The following is a 23574-nucleotide window of genomic DNA, read 5'->3' on the forward strand; positions in this document are numbered from 1 at the left end:
ACGGTGTGGGCAGGCCCTCATCCAGCAGCGGAGTGACGTGTGTGGTTATCGCGCTGCAATTACGTGCGTGGTTATACCGTGTGCGTGGTCATCTCGTTTTTGTAAACTGGTGTTATCACATGAGTGGGGTCCCTAGGGCCGAGTAACGGGGGAAGAAGACATCCCCTCTGGAGCTGGGGTCTCTCCAGGGATACGTGGGGAGGCGCTAGCACACAAAGACACAGACGAACCCAGCGACAGACACAAACACACCGAGATAAAACACATATACTTAAGACACAAACACAGTGACACAGAGGTACACAAGAACAAACACTGGGACACGAGCCCATACAACATAAACGCTGTAACAACAATAACCCAGGTCCACCAGAGAAACAGGAACTCGGTCACAAGCCAAGACACAAGTCCAAGCAGAGCCTGGGGGGGGGGGGGGAGACGCACGTGTCACAAACTCCACGTGGGTCACACATGGCCCCCACGTGCGCCAATGGAGACCGCCGTGCCCACATGCGAGGCAGCCGCGCGCCACACACAGATTGCGTCTCATTTTATTTGATCGTCTTCTAAGAGAGCTACAAATTCCAGGAGGAAACACAAATAATAATAATAATAATAAACACAACGCAAATCGATAACTTCTGCTACGCACAGATTATTAAGCTTTTACTTTTAGAAAAAACTCTATTGCAGCACCAAAAAACCATGACAACCAGCGACCTGAATGAGTCAAACGAGTTTAAAACATTGATAGTCACAAACAGCGGACACTTATAAAAACATAATACCTGAATCACGCCGCATAAGGGAAATTAGTAGAAAATGTGATTTCATTGAGATTTATGTCGTTAAGAGCTTGCGCGAGCTTGCGGAGGCAGCCTGCGCAAGCTGCGGTTGGTTTCGTGGCACAGACCCCATGCATAGGACTGCGCCGGGGCGGGGACGTAGGGGGGGGGGGGCCCAGGGTGCATGACCCCCCCCCATTCTTCTGCCTCGCCATCTACAAAAATGAGGCCAACGGACGGTTCCAACACTCAACCCCAAAAGATGGGCCCAGGCCCCAGGCAACAGGCATCCCCACCTCACCAGTATGGCCGGACCCGCTACACAGTGAACCTCACCAGTACAGCCGGACCGTCTCACTCGTACAGCCGTACCTGCCTCCCGGTGAGCTGTCTCACTAGGTCCAATGGCCCTTTCTTCAGTCCTGGACACAAGGCCGAATACCCCAAGAACAGGCCGAGGCATTGACTGGAAACATTTTAGGCTGAGGCCAGTGTCTAGGCAAGTGTCTAGGCCAGTGTCGAGGCTGGTCGAAGCCGGAGCCTCTGGGTCGAGGCCAGAGTCCAGGCTGGGTTATTTTGAAAAGAGCCGAGAAAGTGTACCCAAGCCAGCCACAATGCCAAGGACTCGTCTCCACGACCCAAGAATGCCCATGTCTCACGGCGACAGCTGTGCCTTCCTCACCAGCACCGCAGTACCTGTCTCGCAAGGAACACCTGCAGCTGCTGGACAAGCACTGTCCAGCAGCAGGGTGGCTTGTCCCATCTGACGGGGCTGCACAAGTGCGGTTGTAGCGGACCGACCTGACCCATTGACCGAACGAGTGCCGTGTCCAGGATATGGCGCCACACGGCAGCTCCTGCTAGCTCGGCGGCGGCACATGGCAGCGCACCGAGGCCCCAGCACAGACGTCGGCTTCACCCGCTCTCACCAGTCCCGAGGTGAGGAGCAGCTGCCACGACCCCCCCGATCCGTCTCTCCCCCAACGTGACGCCCCACTCCACCGTGACCCCTCACAAGAAGGAAAACATCGCCGCCCTCCGCTACACGTGTAAATCATCGTCAACACACAACCACACCACCACAATACTGGCTAGAAGGGAACAGCAGGCGACTACAATAGACCGACTACAGTAACACACGCCTCTCGTGCACGCCCCCCCCCTTCCCCCCCTCAACTCCGTGACTTCAGCAGCCCCGGGCGCCATTGCGTTACAGCGCCAACGACTTCTCCCATGCGGCAATAGCCTCCGTGCGCGGGCGATACAACTCCACATGGCTCCATGTGGCGCCACATTGCTCCAGACGGATCTGCGTAGCCTGCGACAGCTCCTCCTCCGCGTGGTTGCTGCAAGGTTAGGTGAGCGAGAGGTGGAGACCCAGGGACCCCGCCGGGCTGCGCGAGGAATCACCAACCCAGGCGGTGGCGACGTGCGACGTGACCGGCAGAGTGCGACGGGGCTGGGGGGAGACCGATGGTGCCGCTCCCTCCCACGCAGTCTGCCCCCGCCTCCCCTGCCCAACCCAAACGCTGCTGCTGCCACCGCTTGACATGAGTTGACGCATCCGGGCGCGCGGGGCCGGGGTGCAGAGGTATCCCCCCGCTCGGACGCCATCACCGTGTGCAAACTTCTTCTTCTCCTCCTCCCTCCTCCCCCCGCCTCCCCGCATTCTCCATCTCTTTCTCTCCCTCCTCCCTCTCTCCATCCCTTCCTCCATCCCTCCCTTCTCTCACTTGTCCCCACCCCATGGCAGTGCTCTCCTTTAGCTAACTGTCCATGTTGCTGCCTTCATCTGAAAATCACAAACGAGTAACGGTTTGAGGATTGAGGAAAATGCTGCGACTGCTCAAACAGCAGGGGTAGAAGTCGGGGCGTGGTGGGGAGGGGCGGTGATGTATGTATTATGATTAACTTATTTCACATCGTATTTAGCCAACCGTGAAAATCGGAGGTGCAGTGAGGGGTCACAGGTGAATGGCGACTGGTAAAGGGTTGTAATCTATCTTCACCTGTCATTACATCTCAGAAGGCACACAAAATTATTCAAACATGTCGACCAAGTGCGCACAGAATCAGAATCACCACAACAACAAAAACACCAATTACTGCGAGAAGCAATACAAATAAATAAAAAAACACAAAATGAGAATGTGTTGTCTCGTCTGTGTCTGGGGTCAACGCGTGAGTAATTGTTCACAAATAATTTATAAGTGCCTCGACGTTGTACTCCAATTGATTTCACGCTCAATGCAGTGGTATGGCCAGCCAGGCTGTTCCCGGTAATCAGTGAGGATGACAATGAGGGGCGATGGTTGAGGAGGAACTATTTTATCCCTGCGCATGATGGCAGTAATATGTTCAGGAGCTCGATGCCAATGTCGAGGTCTGCTGGCAAGGACGAGACGGCTTCAGGAGAGAGAGCCTGTGTAGTTTTGCTCCTCCTCCATGGAAGGAACACAGACGATCTATCGTGCTTCACTATCGGATGACGTTATGACAAACGCGGCATCGTGGCTTGTCTCGGTTGAGGGGCGACAGGCGAGGAGCGTGGTGATGTGAGGGGTGTGGTGATGTGAGGAGCGTGGTGATGTGAGGAGCGTGGTGATGTGAGGGGCGTGGTGATGTGAGGAGCGTGGTGATGTGAGGGGCGTGGTGATGTGAGGGGCGTGGTGATGTGAGGGGCGTGGTGATGTGAGGGGCGTGGTTATGTGAGGGGCGTGGTGATGTGAGGAGCGTGGTGATGTGAGGGGCGTGGTGATGTGAGGAGTGTGGTGATGTGAGGGGCGTGGTGATGTGAGGAGCGTGGTGATGTGAGGAGCGTGGTGATGTGAGGGGCGTGGTGATGTGAGGAGCGTGGTGATGTGAGGAGTGTGGTGATGTGAGGGGCATGGTGATGTGAGGGGCGTGGTGATGTGAGGGGCGTGGTTATGTGAGGGGCGTGGTGATGTGAGGGCGTGGTTATGTGAGGGGCGTGGTGATGTGAGGAGCGTGGTGATGTGAGGGGCGTGGTGATGTGAGGAGCGTGGTGATGTGAGGAGTGTGGTGATGTGAGGGGCATGGTGATGTGAGGGGCGTGGTGATGTGAGGGGCGTGGTTATGTGAGGGGCGTGGTGATGTGAGGGCGTGGTTATGTGAGGGGCGTGGTGATGTGAGGAGCGTGGTGATGTGAGGGGCGTGGTGATGTGAGGAGCGTGGTGATGTGAGGGGCGTGGTGATGTGAGGGGCGGTGAACATCACCGTGGGAGTCGCTCTCGTCGTGGGCCGCGTGCTCGCCCGGCAGCCGCTCTCCGGCAGGCTGGGTGGGCGGTGCAGGGCCCCAGATGCGCACGGTGCCATCGTCCGAGGCGCTGGCCAGCATGGCGGGTAGGCGCGGGTTCCAGCTCACGCAGTTCACCGTGTGGCTGTGCCCGGCCAGCACTGCAATAGGCAGCTCCCCGCGCTTGTGCCACACGTACACCTTGTGGTCTGCGGGGACAAGAGACATGGGCGAGGGCTGTTAGCGACCACCTATGCAGGCTGGCATGGCACACGAAGTGGGTGGGTAGCCAGCCAACAGCACGCTGGCCACCTTCGTCTCCCAAGTGTTGATGTTTACACACCACACCCCAGATACCTATTTATGGCCGAGTCGACCTAGGGGAGGCCCAGGGTTCGGTCATATATTCACCACCGCCTTTCGTCATGAGTCGGAATCGAACTCGGGTCCACAGTACAGTGTGTTAACCACTGCACGACTGCTCTCTCCACACACATACATGTACATACACGTGTACAGACACCCATATACGCACACACGTAGACATGTGCACACGTATGCACACTTGTGAATGTACGAGCCTGTACATTTGTGTGCGTGCGAATGAGTACGTGTGTCTGCATTGAATGGAAGTGCATGTGTCTGCACGAGCGTGTACACGAGTGTATGCGTGCGCAAGCACGTGGATCTAGGTGTGTATGCTGCTGGAGCAGGTGTGTAGCTGTATATGCGCACGCATGTGTCCGTATGTATTCACCTCTACGAGGTCATTGCCTCGAATGTTTGTGTGTGAGTGTGCGCGGGTGTGCCTGAACCTTCGCTGCCACTGGCAATGAAGTCCTCGTGTAGGCCCCCGAAGGCCGAGTGGATTGTGTAGAAACCCTGGGTGGCTCCCTGGTACTTCCGCACCAACACGCGGTCCTGCAGGTCCCAGAGGTGGACGCCCTAATCGCCCCAAACCACACACCAAGTGCTGTTAGCGAGCACCTATTAAATCCGGTACGACACACCAAAAGGGGTGGGGATGTGGCCAAATCCATACCCGGCTACCTTTGTCTCCACACACAGACCATGCCCGCCACAATCCGCAAATTCGCGAACCGCAAACTCAAAGCCAAATGGGAAAACTCGGGTTTTGTTCCCGACACCACCTTTTGTTTTATGTTACCCTACATCAACCCAAACATTAATCACGAAGTATTTTGAATGTAAAATTATAAATATTTTCGAGTCTTAAATATAACTGTCACGGAATATGTATAGAATAAATAAAATAATGTAGTGTACAACACTGTACATTGCAGGAAGAACATTTTGTGCGGCCGAACTACACAGCCTCACTAGAGGCTGGGAACACTGCGTGACCTGGAACCCGCGATGGGCCGCTTGGAAGACAAGACGGAGACAAGACGGAGCGCGTGTTCTTCCGCAATGCAGAACATACCCGTTATGTGGTGTTTGAGCGGTAGGATACAGTACGCAGAATGATACAGAAAGTGCTGTTTGGGAGCACCTAGGAAGGCCAGCATGGGTGGCCAGCACCACACCCATTCGCTTTTGTCTCCCTAGTGGCAATGTTTACACACCACACCAGGTACTCAATGAGACTAAGTGGACCTAGGGGAGGCACAGGACCGGTTCAGATATTCGTCACTGGTGTTAGCCATTAGTGGGAATCAAACTTGGGTCGCCGGGTTCATAGCACAGAGTGATTACCACGACACTAGCGCTACACGCATACAGGTACCTGGTGATCTCATCCGCCCACAACCAACTAACAAGCCCCCCCCCCCCGCTTTGTGCGAGAGACTGAGCGAGTGACTCACCTGAGTGAGCGGCTCACCTGAGTAGGAGACTCACCTGAGTGGCCACATTGAGCAACGCGAGCCTCCCGTTCCTGGACACGGTGAAGGCCATTATGGGGTGGTCCTCCTGGACACTAGAAGAGGGAGGGGCAGGGTTACTGCGTGGCCATCCTTCCACAGGGCCTTGCCTTATAGGGCCTTTCCATACGAAGCCATCCCCTACAGGGCTTTCCTTCCACAGGAACTTCGTCTAGAGCAGTGCTTCGCAACCTCTCTGGACCCCTCCAACCATTGCCAACCCTCGAGGTGAATATCACGGAGCAGCAAGCTCAAGGGCAGTTGAAACTACTTGTAGTCATCATTGCACCTGGTGTCGGTAGTAACTCCGCGGAGCACTTCCCATGGTCCCGTGTGAATGTGGGAGCGAGGGTGTGAGCGAGTGTGACCGAGCGAGCGTGCCAGTGAGCAAATAAGCACGTGATTACTTGAGCAAGTGAGCAAGCGCGCGAGATGCTTACATGTTGCGGTCCGTGAGCTCCTCGAAGTTGTATCCGCGAATACGCTGGTGTGTGTCGGACGCCAGCACCGTCTTGCCATCACCAACGCAGCACAGGCACTGTACACGCACGCCCTCCCAAGAGTCTAGCACGTTCCCCTCTAGGTCCTGCACACACGCACACGCAGCATGCCACCACGGTTTGACACGCGATGTACTGCGATGGGCACCGTATGCTGGGCTGCATGCTCGGTTGTGCTGCTCGCCGTGTGGTGCTGCTGGCTCCCGGAGTAATCACACACATCGATAGAACTGCCCGTAGTACTCACACACTGGTAGAACTGCCCGCGCTGGCCGCCTGTGACGAAGCGCTTGCCGTCAGGGTTCCAGGCGGCGCAGGTCAGGCTGTCCTCGTGCGACTGTGACATCTTCACCTTGAGTTCCCCGGTCTGCAGGGGAATACAACAGCAGCAGCAGCTCCGTCAGTCCAAACACGTTAGTAAACACGCATCAAATAATTTTAGAATTCAACATAAAGCAGAGGGGGTTATTGATGAATGATCCAGAACTCATCGATTCACTCTAGTAACTCTGCTCACTGGTGGTCAGTCGTCTCCTTTTCACTCTTCTATTGCTACTACAATGGTTATCGTCCCTGTGAACTTGTCATTGATTCCATTCCCTCCCATGTTGAGGACTCGGTCTGCCAGACACTGTTTCGTCCCACCCACACTGACTGAAGTTCACAACTCACTCACCCACTCACTCATTCACTCTCTACACTGCAGATTACAACACATATACTTCGGCTTATTCCTTCTCATTGCTCCCCTGTGGAATTCACTGTCATCATCATCATCTTCTCCCAAGCTCCTATAATAATCTTGTGTGATTACTTGAGAAATGCATTCACTATTATCTAATACTTCTCTGATAGTCCATATTTGTTGCTGGCTGCCCGACGCTTTGGGTCTGTGCTCAGCAACAGGCCGAGAGACGGGCATGGCTGCGTACGCACACCTGCACGTTCCACAGCCAGAGCTCGGAACAGTCGTCGGGCCCGCAGGCGATGAGGTGCGCATCGTCGGGGCTCCAGGCGAGGTAGGAGACTCCATACGTGTGTCCCTCCAGCGTGCGCGCCACCTTGAGCTGCTGGCTCTCCTGCCATGCATCACACCATGCGCATCACATGACATGTAGCGCAGAGCACGTGCAGCGCGATGCACGCAACACATCCATCACACGCTAAAGTCTACACTGCCGCCTCCTATGGTGCAGCGTGGTGTGCGTGACGGTGCAGTGTGGTGCAGGGTGGCAGGCAGTGCGGTGCAGGGTCGTGTGTAGTGCAGTTCAAAGTGGTACAGGGTGGTGCGCAGTGCGGTATGAAGTGTGGTGCAAGGTGGTGTGTAGGGATGTGTGCTGTGCAAGGCAGTGCAGTGTGGTGTGCGGTGCGGTGCTCTCACCATGTCCACGTCCCACAGGATGACGGTGGAGTCCTTAGAGCCCGTCGCGAGTTTGCTACCGTCGTTTGAGAACTTGCAGAACCAGACCTCGTTGCAGTGCTCGGTGAGGATCTGCCGCGTGTAGCATGGGAACTGCTTCCTATGCTCACATGGGGTCACACGGGATGGAAAGGGCCAGGCTATGAGCCCTCAATGGAAGTATTTGGGCAGGAGTACGTACGAGCACACGGCACGAGCACACGGCACGACAACACGCGCACCTTAAGAGCGTAGATGCCCACTCACTCACCGCCACGAGTACCACCACCACTGTAGCATGCACTCGCTCAGGCACTCTCGTATACCAGCACGGGTGGGGGGCTAATAGTGGGGAAGGCAGAAGGGGGGTGTGGTGCCACGCGGCGCTACCGGCTGCAGGAGTGGTCGGAGTAGAGGGAGACGCTGTCAAGCGAGGGCTCGTGCCGCGTGTTGTGGTAGACGCAGCGGTCACGCTGCAGCTCTACCGCCTGGCGCAGCAGCGTCTGCAGCCGGTGCGGGGGCAGCATCACGGACGGCGGCAGGTACGCTAGCGACACCAACAGGGGGCAGCACGCACACGGGGAGAGGCGCAGTTAGCACCGTCGCACTCGCTATGCATTTTCCTCCACCTCCCTTGGGTGTCGGGCCGGTAGTAATTCACTTTTATTTCACCGAGAAATGGAACATAACCCGATTGTAGCAATGTGACTCACGGTCTCATTCGCAGCGGTGCCCGGCAAGCCAGAGCACACTGACGGCACCTGCTCTTACAGCAATGTGTAGGCTACACGGGATCTTTTATCTTTGTTTCGTCTCTGTGCGTTTTTAAACACATCTATCTCCAATTTTTTATTTTCAGATCCCTTTATCGTTAGGTCACTTGGGAAAAGGCGACGTGGGTTTGTGGGTGCGTGCCCGTGTGTTGCATGTGGACGTGAGCATTTCTGCAAGCGTACCTGTGTGTACACCTTTGTGTGCACAGTTGCGTATGCCTGCTGTTTCTGAGTGTACGTGGTTGTATTCTTCAGACACGCTGCGTCGAGGCGGCGCGATTAGTGGTGAGGCCGATAGTTAAATGTTAAAATGCAGTTTTATTGAGGGACTGTGTGTTGTCTTGGTGTGGTCTGGGACTGTTTTTGTTGTTGTATTGCTGCCTTGCCCAAGATTGCATTTGGTGGAAAAAATTGGCAGGAATTAATGTACTTGTGCAATTGATACTTATATACTTAATTTATTTATATTTAGTGACTTGCTTGGCTTTCCTATACTTTGTACACCAATCGGTTTTTGTATTTTTTGCTGTTGTAACTTTTTGACCCGCCCCGACTGGACATGTGAAAAAAGAGCTTCGTGGCTTGTCGGATTCTTCCAGTTTAAATAAAGATTTTGATTCTGAATCGACTAGACATTGTAACAGACTACGTTTTTCTTGCAGTCAATTACTCGGGCCCCCTTACAAACGGTGGCCACCCCCCACATCCTGCCTCCTGAAGGTGGGAAACCCCCACTCTCCCCAAAGAGCCACAGCCAACGTGACGCAATGCGGGAGATGTTGCCAATTACGTCACCAAGCCCCGCCCCATCACTTCCCTTCCAGTGTCACACCCAGGAACAGAAGGGTGAATTTTTTTTCAAAATTATTTTAAAGTTATCCGATTGAGCAAATAATCAAATCAATAATCAAATCAACAATCAATATAAGAGTCAATCGCTCAGACCATGGGATGAGAGCCTAGCATTTGAGAGGGAGAGTGGGATGAGAGTCCAGTTCTACTCGCGAGTGAAACGCACGGTTGTGGGTCGCGGTCTCACTCTGCAGCTTCTCCAGGAGTTTGGAGCGAGAGGCGGAGCCCTTCCCTTCCCACGCCGCCTTCTCGCGCAGCCCCGCTGCATCGCTGCACATCATATACCTGCCCGCACGCACACAAACATCCCCCCAGTAGCCTTTAATAGACTGTTGGGGCAAGTTCCATTAGCGAGCACCTATTCAAGCCGACACGGCACACAAGGGGGTGGGTGGCTAACAGCATGACCGCCGCCTTGGTCTGCACCAGGTATTCGTTTAAGACCTAGTCCACCTAGGGCAGGCCCATAACCAGTTCAAATATTAGACACTGTTATTGGTCTTGAGCGGGAATTGAACTCTGGTCGTAGAACATTGCGCTAGCCACTACACTACCGCTTCACACATGGACACACAAGCAAACATGCGTGGGCCCACATTTACATGAACACACACACACGTAACAACACTGGGACACAATTGGCAAATACTGACGCAGAAAACACGCGCGTGTGAAAACACAGCCAACACATAGGGATTCATGCACGCATACATACATACATACACACATACAGCTTTACCAAAATACACATGCGTCATACACACAGACTCACGCACACACCTGCACACACCTACACGTGATCAAATAGGAAAGCAATGAGAATATAAACAGTGACAAATATATACAGGATTAACAAAACACACACAGCCACGCACGCACACCCCAAGCAAAGAGCAACAATCACAAGCACAGGGGAGCACGGCTCGACAAGCCAAGCGCGTGACGGTTGAAGCTCCACTGTTGCTTCGCTGCCGAGGACATTAATCAGTAGCGCAATCAGACGGTGCAAATAAAACTCAGCCAGGAAATTAATTGGGCCGACGCCGGCTGTTTCAGCCCCCCCCACGCCAGCTCCATCAGCTGGAGTCTCGTGGAATCACAAGCGTGTAGCGTCACAACTCCAATTGGCAGCGGAAGCGGCACCACGGGAAGGAAATGCCACCTAGGGGCAATGCGCATCGTCACGCTTACCAACCTGTCGCGTCAAAAACACCCACAAACGCCCATGCACCCTCACGGCGTTGCACAAATGCAGTCAGCGTGGGTTGATGCTTTGTGAGATCACCGACGGCGCCCATGGCAAAGTGAACAGTGCCAGCTGCACGTGGCAGATGGCGCCGTGAGCGGTCGTCATTCCGACCTCGCCATCTGTAGTGCTGGCCAATGGCTCTCGGCGCTTGCGTGCGGCAGCAGCAGCGCCGTGATTCCAGGACTGTGGCCAGAGTGGAAGGGCGCTGCTTCAAGCATTGCCTGAGATTCTAAGGGCCACATTGATAAGGGCAGCACCGCCTCTTGCGATCGCTTTGGCAGAAGGATTCAAACACCTATTTATTACGAACCTATCGATTTGCATTGGTAGCGATTCGATGAATGCCCATGATTTGATTCAGGAATTAATAACATTTATCTAGTTCGGATTTGATGGATGAGCCTCTGGGGCTGTGCTGACGCTCACTATGCACAAAGAGCCGGGCAGGGGAGCCACCTGTGGGTCGCCCTCTCAGCTAGGTCCCAGCATGCACCGGGGCCGTGTGCTCAATCACCATCTAACAACTATTGTCAATTCTGCTTTGAAGCAGAGCAATTGCCCAATTCATCACTTACTGTTCAATATTCCCTCCTCAGGGCGATGTAATCGTCGAATGTGTTGAGAGTTTGTTTTTTTGCTTGTGCACGACAGCCAACACAGTATTACTAAATGTTCTGCATAATATTCCCATCCATAATATGTCACCCCATTGTTGGATCAAGGCGACGTTAACAGTGGTGAAAGTTTGACCATCCTTCACCAAGACCGGTTCGAGCATCACTCGCCACCGAGTGATATCCAAAGCATGGCCAGGAATTGAACTTGAGTCGCTGGGTTTATAGTGCAGTGCTCTAACCACAGTGCTCTAACCACAGTGCCACCACTTCGGTCATAATTTTATTGAGTGGAACTGGGTTTGTTCAGGAGCCACTGTTGAGGTTTTACTCCTGGTTGTGAGTGGAGATCTCAGCTAACCATGCAGCAGCTCAACGTCTCACCCTTTTGAACCCTGGTTAGACCACGCACGCACAGACGACTGTTTCAGTTTCGATGAAACTTAGGCGAGAATAAAAACTAAAAAATAATCCGCACAGGCAAAGCAGGAGGAATCTAAATTCCCTGGCACGCGCCGCCAGTGGCGGCGAGGGGAGGTCGCTATTTGTTATGCGGAGACAGAGAAAGGGGCGAGGGAATGAAATGAATAAATAAGGACGAGCGAATAAATATTAACCAAGGAAACAGAGACAAACGGCTCCACCTGAACGTGGGGAGGGGCTGGCAGGGTAGGGGAGGTAGTTGTGGAGGGAGGGAGGGAATGGCTGGGCGGGTGTGCGGGGAGGGGGGCGAGACTGCATTTTCCTGTTGAGCAGGATGGTCTGCAGGTCAAACCGCAGCCCAAGTAATTGGTCTGGGTTAATGACCGAGCTGCCCCCACCCCCCCCCTGACCCCCGACCCCTGCAGGGCAGGGGTCGGGGGTCAGGTGGGCAATGGGGTCAGGTGGGCAAGGAGGTCGCACACAATCAGGGAAACCAAAGGGTCCAGGCCGCAAGGCCTCAGCAGAGTCCATTGGGCCACCATCACCTTCACCATCGACCCTGAAATCCTGGAATCACGGGGGGGCGGCCACAAGGGAGGAAGGGCGAGGGGTCCACGTTCCTGGGTCATCCCAGATAGTGTGGTGCCGTCAAAGTGAGTGACACCACACCGTTGTAACGTTCTCCCCCCAACTCCCCAATATGGCTGCAACTGACTGCAGTGCTCTGCGTATTTAATCTCACACACGAGTTGCCCAGTGAATGCAATCAACGAATGACTGCTGGGCAAGCGATCTGTGAAGGAGCCTTAACTAGAGTGGGGAGAAACTGGCAAGGTGCGTGCCGCTCTGCAGAGCTATCACCGGGCAGGGTGTGGGATGGTAGGGGCAGTGTGTGGTGTGCAGTGGAGCGGTGTGTACAGTGGAGCGGTGTGTGCATTGGCACGGTGTGGCCAGGGAGTGTGCGGGGTGCTGTGTGGAGACTTGCGGCACCTGGAGCCGCTTTTGGGGTGGTGTGGTGTGTGCTGCAGTTTCTGCGATGTGTGTGTTGCATGGTGTGGTGTGTGTGGTACGCAGTTAATTGCAGTTAATTGCAGTATGCATTGCAGTGTTGTACGGCGCATGGGGTGGTTCACAGTGCAACGCGTGTGGTGCGGTGTGCACCCACCGAGTGTGCGGCGCACGCACGGTGCAGCACGTGAAAGGTAGTGCAGTGTGTGGTGCAGCGCGTGACAAGTAGTGCAGTGTACGGTGCAGCACGTGACAGGTAGTGCAGTGTGCGGTGCAGTGCGTGGTGCGTACCCGCTGAGCGCGTGGATGCGCTCCGTGTTGTACTTGAGCGGTGTGAGCTCGTGCCTGAGCACCTGCAGGGCCTCGAGCACGGCACCGTCCTCCAGCCGCTCCAGGTACTTCTGCTCCAGCAGCAGGAAGCGCATGCGCTGCACCGGCACCACACGTTAGGTGGCACCACACCATTTACCACACTCCGCACTGCACCACACCATACCATACAATGCACCATACCTCGCACCGCATCATGCACGGAACTGCACGTCACACACAAGTGAACACACGTGTGCTCACAGGTTAGTATGTAGGCGAGTGGTGCAGTTCAGCTACTCACCAGCATCCCCCGCGCAGACCGGACGAGAGATTTCAGCTCATTGAGGTCGGCTTCTGCCTGCAGTACAAACAGACAACAGCAGAAGCAGCAAGGAGAAAACATCATCCACAGATTCTCAAGTGCCCTCCAAAATGCGTCGTCCTTGGGCGTATTCAAATCGTGACAATACGGTAACCTTTCCAAGCCGCACAATTAGATGACGCAATACGCCGCGCACAAAGTCATGCAATAGTCTCGAGACTCAGCGGGACGTTCTTGGGTAAACGAGGGGAATAATACTAATGAGTGGCGGATATATGCTGGCACCCCGGGGTCTGTGTGAGACGAGAGCCGAGTGTCATTTGCAAGAAGCCAAATGGATACATTTCCAGAGTCCTGCACCCAGATTCCCAACGGAAACTCCGGGAGGAACCTGCAGCTTCCGACTGATGCCTGGCAGGTGTCTCTTGTCCAACTGGAAGCGTCTCTGATTGTAGATCTGGCTAGAGTTGAGAAACCCTTTCCACACGAGTGACGCTCCTGTGTCTCACAGTCGAGCGGAAGTGGAAATGAACGCAGAATCTTGAGACAAGCTCACAGCTACGATTAAAAAATATATATTAAATGAAAACAGCCTTGGCACTGCCGGGAACATTTATACGCCGGCTGGGCGGGAGAGGGGTAGTGAGCACAAGGCTGGGCTGGGGTCACGACTGGTTTATTGAGGCTAAATTTAGCCCACAGATGTCTCAGCCACTCGCCTACAGCAACAGCACGAAAATATAAAACAAACACTCTCCCTCCGTTACTAGAACGATGAAAAACAATAAACAGCCGCAAGGGCTGCTGCAGCTGGGCATCGGTAACCGAGCCAGACCAGTAACCGAGCTTGAGAGCCACATTGAGGGTCGCAGAAAATTCCTTTAGAAACTCACGCAGCCATTTCACGGTGCCTGCGTTTCACAGAGCTCCACTCACTCGCGGCATATATCCCTTTTGCTGCTGCTCCACCCGCCTCGAGCCGTGCCACGGCACAGGAAGTCTCCATCAAAACCAACAAGCGGCTCGTTCACAACTCGAGCGCTCAGTAAGGACAGGGTGGCGAAAGGCTACCACGGTTACCACAAACGAGCACGTGTGAGAGTGCCCATGTGTGTGTTGGTGTGTACTCTATGTAGGGGGGAGCGGTGGTGTAGCGGTTAGCGCGCTGCGCTATGAACCTGGCGACCCGGGTTCGATTCCCGCTCACGGCCAACACCAGTGACGATTATCTGAACCGGTCCTGAGCCTCCCCTAGGTTGACTCAGCCTGAAATGAGTACCTGGTGTGGTGTGTAAACATCGCCGCTGGGGAGACAAAGGCGGTCGGGCGTGGTGCTGGCCACCCACCCCCTCGTGTACCGTTCCGGCCTTCATAGGTGCTCGCTAACAGCACTTGCCTCTACAGTCTGTTAAGGCTATGCAGGGGATCTTTGTCTTTGTATTGTGGTGTAAACATCAGCACTGGGGAGACAAAGGCGCTAGGCGTAGTTCTGGCCACACCACATCATCGTGCGTTGTGCCGGCCTTTATTAGGTGCTCACTAACAGCTGCAACAGCCTGTGCAGGTTACACTGGGGATCTTTGTCTTTGTATACATGGGTATTTGCGTGCCGTGTGTGTACTGTACGTTCCGTGTGTGCGTCACCTTCTCCCAGTCACCGTCCATCACGTGGCTGCGGAAGCGTGCGGCGGTCGGGTGCTCCAGCCGGCACCCGGCCTCCTGCATGAGCAGATCCACGGTTTGGCTGGAAACACAACAGATTGGAGACTAACTCATCCGCTCACCTAACTCGCCCGTCACACTGCAAACTGGGTGAGAGGGTGGTGCAGCTGTAACACTTGGGTCTCACAGCAAGATAGACCGGGGTTCAATTCATGACGTTAGCACCTTCCTGTGTGGAGTTTGTGTTTTTCCCCCTGTTGTGCAGTGTGTGTGTAGTAAACATCGCCACCAGGGAGATAAAGGCAGCCGGGCGCGGTGTTGGCCACCCACCCTCCCGTGTGCTGTGCTGGCCTTCATAGGTGCTCGCTAACAGCACTTGCTCCAAGAGTCTATTAAATATATGGGGGATTTTTTTTTGTGTGTGGAGTAAGTTTTGTATGGGTTTTCTCCAGTTTTTCTGGTTTCTTCACATAACTAAACACATGTCATGTAATTGGTGTTAGTAAAACATCCAAATACAGGACATTCCTGCAGAAGAGTGCAAGTATATACGATATATACTTGCACTTTAACTTCACTCACTACAACACCACTCTCACCACACTCACAATTACCACACCTCATACTCATCACCCTCACTCGCCACACTCCTCACCACTGCACTCGCACTCCCCACAGTGGCACCCACGAATTTGGTGACTCACGTCACTCATGCAAATGATACTTATCCTGGTCTCTTGAGTTATCACCTGGTTAAACGAAATAAACTTGAGACGTGAACTCGAACTACACCCACGGCAACAGCAGTCTCACACAACTCCCCCACATTAAACTCACCAAAGTCCTTGGCACCTCCCACGTCCCAGAGACAATCTTGCCCCATCACATCCTGACCCCGACTCGAACCTGTTCGGCTTTATATCCCCATTTGCCCCAGGGTATCCAGCTTCCATTCAGCTGTGGTGCACGATTGTCAATAAATTAATTAGTTTTGTCAATCTCACGTCCATGACCCCCGTCTGTGGCTCCCCCACACACTCTCTGCCCGGATCACACAATGAGTGGAAACCAGACTCGAGGTGGGGCTCAATCGGCCCGATTATGGTGGAGGCTCAGAGACTTGTACGTCATAGACGCGACAGCCTCAATGACCCAACCCTCCATCCTCCATCCTGGGGTTCAGCTCGGTTACCCGGACCCCGGGGGCAATACCTGGAATCTAGGTGGGTGGTGATGCAGCCACTGACACCAAAGGGGGAGGGGAAGGGGACAGTCAAAGGCAAAAGACATAATTTACAGAGGGCAGGGAGATTGACCCATAGCTGCTCATAATGGAGAAATTGCCACCCATGTGCGTCACGCTGCAACACACAGACACACAGATAAATAGAGGTGTTAAATCAGCACAGAGCCACACACACAGGTTGTGGTACAAATATGAAACCCCCAATATAGTCGACACAGGCTGTTGGGGCAAGTGCTGCTAGTGAGCACCTATGAAGGTCGGTACTGTGCATGTGGCGGTGGTGTGGCCAACGCAATGGCCACCTTTATGCTGATGTTTACACACAACACTTGTTACTCATTTAATTATGAGTCGACCGAGGGGATACACAGGATGGGTTCATCTATCACCACGGATGTTAACTGTCGCTAGGATTTAAACATAGGCGACCTGGTACTTAGATTCTTAGCACAATGTGCTTACCACGGCACCACACAGGAATACAAAGATACATACACACAGGTGTACATAGATAATACAGCTACACACATACATGCAAAAACAAGTGTACAAATTTACTCCCAGATGTCCACAGAGGTACACACACACCAGGGACATGCGGTCAGGGGAGGTATGGGAGGCAGAGCCTCACCTGTCATACTCCAATGAAAATAGCTGTTACGAAAGGTAAAAAAAAAAGAATATTCAAATAAAATAAATATAAAGATTTTTCCACTGATCTGTTTTATAAATGTCATTTATGTACGATTCCAATCATTTTTATAGTCAAATTCACCAAATTTGCGGAGCTCCGCTGAAAATACAGGAAGAGACGAGAGGTGAGGCAGCGACGAACTCAGCCTCCCGTCTGATTGCGCAACCCCTCAGTAACTGGATGGAGCGCGGGCAATAAGCGTGTGTCTGTTACTATCTCAGTATGTCACCAATGTAATGTTTGTAGACCCCTTCATTTCATGTCCTCGTCTTCCATACTCCAGGTAACTTGATTCACGTATGTGTATAAAAAATATTTTGCCTCGCTGGTCTCGTCATGAAACTGCAATGAAAAAGCACCAGGGGAGGCTGCTATCACATCTGCCTCACCTGAGGGGGACGTGTCTAACACGCCCCCTCAGTGAGGACACGCCCCCTCAGTGAGGACACGCCCCCCTCAGTGTGTGAATCTGGCTCTGACAGTCGCCAGTGCCTCCCCAGCCATTTACCTCACCGCACGTCACTGACACACACAAAGGTAAAATAAAGTGTACACACAGGAACACACACGCACGCACAATCGTACTCTCAAGTACACACAGACACGCGAAACTAAGCGCAGTACAAATGCATATACACAATGACTTCACTCGAAATATCTCGCACAAGGAGTAGAAACCAGACCAAAGGTGGGTTTTATTTGTCCAGATCATGGTGGCGGCTGCTGTTGCTGGCTACTTGGCATTTTGGGCCCTTGGGTCTGTGTTCATCAACCACATGGAGCGCCACACATATAGGTGTACACATCGGTGTACACCAGCTTGCTAGGCACCCTTGCCAAAGGAATTGTGTCTCATGTTGCCTGAACCGGGTTGTTTTCCATCAACCAGCGATTTAAAAACTGAACTTCTCCCACAACTGGTGCCGGCACTACTACATGCTTTGGGAGCTTGTGGAGAACGCAGGAACCCGGCACCACGGACCCACATCAGGGGAGCTTTAATCCCAGCCTGGGCAGTGAGTGTACAGAGCTGAGGATAGGATCAGCTCTGCTGACACTCACAGGGCCAACACTCATTTGCACGTTTTCCACAGAGCTTAGACAAAGATGTCCTTATAAACAACGTCCGTGCATATGACCAATTCCCCTGATCTCGTTAGATCTCGGGAACTTATTGGGGTTCGGCCTGGATAGTGTATGGATGAATGGGCAACCGTCCGTGCATAAAGCAGGTGTTATAGGCTGCTGTAGGTCTGCATTGTGGACTGCAGTGGGTAGTGCCACAAGCCAATTGTGCTCTCCGCCTTCACCAATCCACGCTGACCAACACAGTGAAGTATGATCAACACGACCCATCCACCAGTGTAATGGCAAGAGGGGCTGTATATAAACATGTCCTTGTACCCAGTGTTAACAAAGATTAAAAAAAATCCCTCCTATAGCCTAAACAGACTGTAGGGCAAGTGCTGTTCGTGAGCACCTATGAAGGCCGCCACGGGTACATGAAGGGGTGGGTGGCCAACACCACACTCGGCCGCCTTTGTCTTCCAAGTGGCGATGTTTAAACACTACACCAGGTACTCATTCGAGACTGAGTCGACCTAGGGGAGGCCCAGGACCGGTTTCGATAATCGTCATTGGTGTTCGCCGTGAGCGGGAATCGAACTCGGGATGCCAGGTACACAGCGCAGCGCGCTAAGCAATACACTACCGCTCCCCACACCCCGTTTAGACAAACAGTGTTTACACGAACCTGAAACTCCACCCACAAAGTGTTTACACTCGGATGTACGTATGCACAACGTTAATCACTGACTGCCCGCGAAGGAGCAGACTAATGTATACACGGCCCATCACATGTCACGGCGCCCGGGGGCCTTAGGCTGAGAGCGCACCTAGCCTGGTACCAGTGCCTTGTACCAGTTACTTTGTACCAGGCTTTGGTGAGATCACTGCCACTTGGTGATGAATAACTCTTATAATGCAGCTGCTGTTGTTGTCACGCACTGAATGCACACGTCACTGTTATATAATCACCAGCGTTATCAGAGAAGCAAACAGAAAAATTACTAGCACAATAATCAACATCTTCCTCAACATCCACCGTCATCTGAGCCGTGACTGTAACCCAGGTCCCACGGTGTGGATGATAGGGTTGGAGTCTGGCACAAGGCGAGTGAGACGCGGATTGCTGTGCGTGGTGGTGATGGTGGTGGTGATGATGATGATACGTCCCCACGGCCTTTAATTAGACTCGCGCACGTGACGTGGTGGGCTGTTTACAGCTGAGAACACAAAACCAACTCACCACCAACACTCACAATGACCCTCACACTCACCACGATACTCACTCTCATCACGACACTCACTCACCACCTCACAATGATCCTCACCACCGACACTCACCCTCACCAAGACACTCACACTAACCTCAAGCAAACAATGACCCTTACACTCACCACGATACTCACCCTCATCACGACACTCACCACCTCACAATGATCCTCACCACCGACACTCACCCTCACCAAGACAGTCACACTAACCTCAAGCACACAATGACACTCACACTCACCACGATACTCACCCTCATCACGACACTTACTCACCACCTCACAATGATCCTCACCACCGACACTCACCCTCACCAAGACACTCACACTAACCTCAAGCACACAATGACACTCACCACGATACTCACCTTCATCACGACACTCACTCACCACCTCACAGTGATCCTCACCACCGACACTCACCCTCACCAAGACACTCACACTAACCTCAAGCACACAATGACACTCACACTCACCACGATACTCACCCTCATCACGACACTTACTCACCACCTTACAATGATCCTCACCACTGACACTCACCCTCACCAAGACACTCACACTAACCTCAAGCACACAATGACCCTCACACTCACCACGATACTCACCCTCATCACGACACTCATTCATCACATCACAATGACTCTCACACTCACCCTCTCCGAGACACTCATCAGGATCTTCACTTACCACAAACCTCAACACAACAGACTTACCACGTCACTCACCCTCACCTCCACGACCCTCACACTCACAACATCTTCACAATGACCCGAATACTCACCTCACTCACTACAACGCCATCCTCAATACCTCCAAATTACCATTACATTCGCCCACACCAGGACAATCACCCAGTAAAGTGCAACCCGTCTTATTTACTTGTTTATATTCGAATGTGTGTTAAATTATTGTTCAATACTGTATAGTCTAGATTTGATACATTTAAAATGTTTTAAAATATTCTGTTGCATTTTAAGTGACTTTGTGTAACCCACGTTGCCCTTGCAAAAGAGGCCATGTATCAAGTGTCTCAATAGGCATGTGTTTAATCTGCTGGTTTAATAAAGGACGTTAATGCCCTCACCACGACCCTCACTCACCACGACCTTCACCCTCAACCACGGCCCTCACCATGACACACTCATCATCCTCCACCTAACCACGACCCTAAACCCCTCACTTCAGCCCTCACTACGACACAATCTCACCGAGGGCCTCACCGTGACCGTCAAATTAGCATCACTCTCACCACGTCTTTCATCGCCAACATCACCAACACAATGACCGTAGTCCTCTCAGTCTCATTCCGTCCCTCACCCGTCTTACTCACTCACTACAAGCCCTATGCTGGGCTTTAATTCTCGCGACCCTCACCTCGACCCCGAGCCCGTACCTCGTAAGACCCTACACCCCCTCCCGTCTACTTCACTCACGATTATAAACAAGGGTGAGTGGTGAGGGTGGCGGGGTGAGTGGTGAGGGTGGTGGGGTGAGTGGTGAGGGTGGCGGGGTGAGTGGTGAGTGTGACGGGGTGAGTGGTGAGTGTGACGGGATGAGTGGTGAGGGTGGCGGGGTGAGTGGTGAGTGTGGCGGGGTGAGTGGTGAGGGTGGCGGGGTGAGTGGTGAGGGTGGTGGGGTGAGTAGTGAGGGTGGCGGGGTGAGTAGTGAGGGTGGCGGGGTGAGTGGTGAGGGTGGCGGGGTGAGTGGTGAGGGTGGTGAGGGTGGCGGGGTGAGTGGTGAGGGGTGAGTGGTGAGGGTGTCAGGGTGAGTTGGGAGGGTGGTGAGGGTGGCGGGGTGAGTGTTGAGGGTGGCGGGGTGAGTGGTGAGGGTGGTGAGGGTGGCGGGGTGAGTGGTGAGGGGTGAGTGGTAAGGGTGTCAGGGCGAGTGGCGAGGGTAGTGAAGGTGGTGAGGGTGGCGGGGTGAGTGGTGAGGGTGGCGGGGTGAGGGTGGCGGGGCGAGTGGTGAGGGTGTCAGGGTGAGTGATGAGGGTGGTGGGGTGAGTGGTGGGGGTGGCGGGGTGAGTGGTGAGGGTGTTAGGGTGAGTGGTGAGGGTGACGGGGTGAGTGGTGAGGGTGTTAGGGTGAGTGGTGAGGGTGGCGGGGTGAGGGTGGCGGGGTGAGGGTGGCGGGGTGAGTGGTGAGGGTGGCGGGGTGAAGGTGTCAGGGTGAGTGGCGAGGGTGATGAGGGTGTCAGGGTGAGTAGTTCATGGTGAGTGGTTCGTGGTGAGGTACCGACGTGTCAGCCTGAGCAGTAAAGCCCCGAGCCCCCAGGGGGTGCGTGCCACGCTCCGCTCACCTGAGGCCCAGGCCGTGGAGGTACTGGCCGATGACCCTCACCACGTCCTGCTCCGTCTGCGAGAGCGAGGGCCGCTTCTTCTTGGCCGTCGCCTCCTCCTTGGGAAGCCCATTCGCCACGAGGCCTCCCCCGCCGGCCTCGCCGTTCTGCAGCGGCGCCGCGTCAGGCGCGCCGTTCGCTTGCATCGCGGCCTCTCCGGGCCCCCCTTGGGGTCCCCCTCGCTGCCTTTACACAACCCCCCGGGTCCCCTGGGTGCCCTGTGTCCCCTCGGTACCCTCCTCCGCCTCCGGCTTCTCTCACCGCCCGCGCCGCCGAGCTCGACAACCCGCGATCAGAGAGCCCGCGACGGCCTCGATCGGCACGGCTCGGCTCGGTCGGTCTCGAACGCGCAACGATTCGGGTTCGGCACGAGAACGAGGTTCTGGTTCGACTCTGCACGGCTGGGGCTGTTGTTGACTCGTCACGGCTGGGGCTGTTGTTGACTCGTTGTTGGTGCTGATCGCGGCCCCCGGGGGTCTCTGCGGCTCCGGTCACTCGCGGCCGCCTTCTCGCTCCCCTCTCGGCTTTTGTGTTTGCCGAGTGACGTCATCACAACACGGCGAGTCGCGCGCCGCGCGCGGGGCTCGCCGGGACACACCGCCACCCCCGTGACTTCCGGGTGCCGGGGCAGGAAGTAAACACGAAGCACGTGGCCTGCGGCGTGGAGGTGCTGTGTGGTGGTGGGGCATTGTGGAGGGGTGGAGGTGGTGGGGTTGCCATCGTGGAGGGGCGGAGGGGGTGGGGCACGTGGAGGGGTAGAGAGGTAGGGGCAGAGAGGGGCACGTGGATGGGTAGAGGTGATGGGACACCTGGAGGGGTAGAGGTGATGGGACACCTGGAGGGTTAGAGGTGGTGGGGTACGTGGAGGGGCAGAGGTAATGGGGCACGTGGAGGGGCAGAGGGGTAGGGACAGAGGGGGGCACGTGGAGGGGTAGGGGCAGAGGGGGGCACGTGGAGGGGCAGAGGTGATGGGGCACGTGGAGGGACAAAGGGGTGCGGCACATGGAAGAACAGAGAGGTGGGGCATGTGGAGGGGAAAGGGGGGGGGACGTGGATGGAAAGGAGGACGGGGCTTGCGGAAGAACAGAGGGGTGGGCACATGGAGGGACAGAGGGGGGACGTGGAAGGACAGGGGTGAGGCACGTGGAGGGGTAGAGGGGGCCTCAAGGCTGGACCTCAGTGCAGTGTCAACTGTTACCATTGAAGCATGGAGGCCTACGTTTCGGGAAAGGATAACTTGTCAGTCAGGGCTGTCAATTGAAAGAGCTCAACTCTGAAGGGCCATTTGTGGCGCGTCATCCGTAATGGCGCGTTTACAATGGCGGAGTGAAATAATTTTAACGCTGAGTCATGATAACGGCAAAAGGAAGCTACGATAAATGCCTTAAAATAGTCCCCATGGTATTGGCCATCACAACTCCGTGTGACTCACGGGGCGCGGTGATGGGCGTCCCTACCACTCTTCTCTGGCCTCCATTGTGAATGAGGGCCATTACCAAAACGTCACCTCTTATATACCTGCTATTTTAAAGGAAGTTTTGACGATTGAGTTTTTATTTATGAATTATACATGGGGTAGATAGATGGGTAAGGCGGCAGAAAAAATATTTAAGCTGATGCTGAATACAAATTATGATGAAATAACAGTATTTATATTGGGCCCATTACATAATGAAATATTTCAGTATTTGTTCATCTTTAGGGGACCCGCAATGCCAATTGTCCTTTTGCGGCACAAGGTGTTTCAGCAACGGTGTTCGTGAAAATCCGTCTGCCAGTAGAGGTCGTTGTCGCTATTGTGGTCACTAAAAACACATTCCTGCGGAGGGAGCTGGTAGGAACGTTGGGTTGCTCGGTCAATGGCCAGGATCAACGGCGGCGTGGTGTATTCCGCAAATATGCCCGACTGTGAGGGCGGGCACAAGC

General features: G+C 54.2%; 1 protein-coding gene across 2 annotated transcripts; it reads right to left on the reverse strand.

Annotated features, from left to right (window-relative positions):
• Positions 1-539: 539 nt before the first annotated feature.
• Positions 540-22214, reverse strand: LOC144727287 (WD repeat-containing protein 26-like). Of its 2 annotated transcripts, none has more exons than XM_078606013.1 (14): positions 21610-22214; positions 15021-15120; positions 13356-13412; positions 13034-13170; positions 9615-9733; positions 8214-8370; positions 7806-7944; positions 7363-7503; positions 6672-6791; positions 6365-6510; positions 5902-5980; positions 4857-4986; positions 4023-4250; positions 540-2577 (listed from the first exon to the last, which is right to left on the reverse strand). In XM_078606013.1, exons 1-14 carry the CDS (start codon positions 21792-21794, stop codon positions 2552-2554), a joined length of 1764 nt encoding a protein of 587 aa, XP_078462139.1. In that variant the 5' UTR covers positions 21795-22214; the 3' UTR covers positions 540-2551. The 2 variants fall into 2 exon arrangements, with proteins under 2 accessions (XP_078462139.1, XP_078462140.1); XM_078606014.1 differs by having other exon boundaries at positions 9636-9733; positions 21610-22213.
• Positions 22215-23574: the final 1360 nt, after the last annotated feature.

The sequence above is a fragment of the Lampetra planeri genome, chromosome 25 (genome assembly GCF_965212315.1).
Source record: "Lampetra planeri chromosome 25, kcLamPlan1.2.h2, whole genome shotgun sequence".
NCBI classification, from domain to species: Eukaryota; Metazoa; Chordata; class Hyperoartia; order Petromyzontiformes; family Petromyzontidae; genus Lampetra; species Lampetra planeri.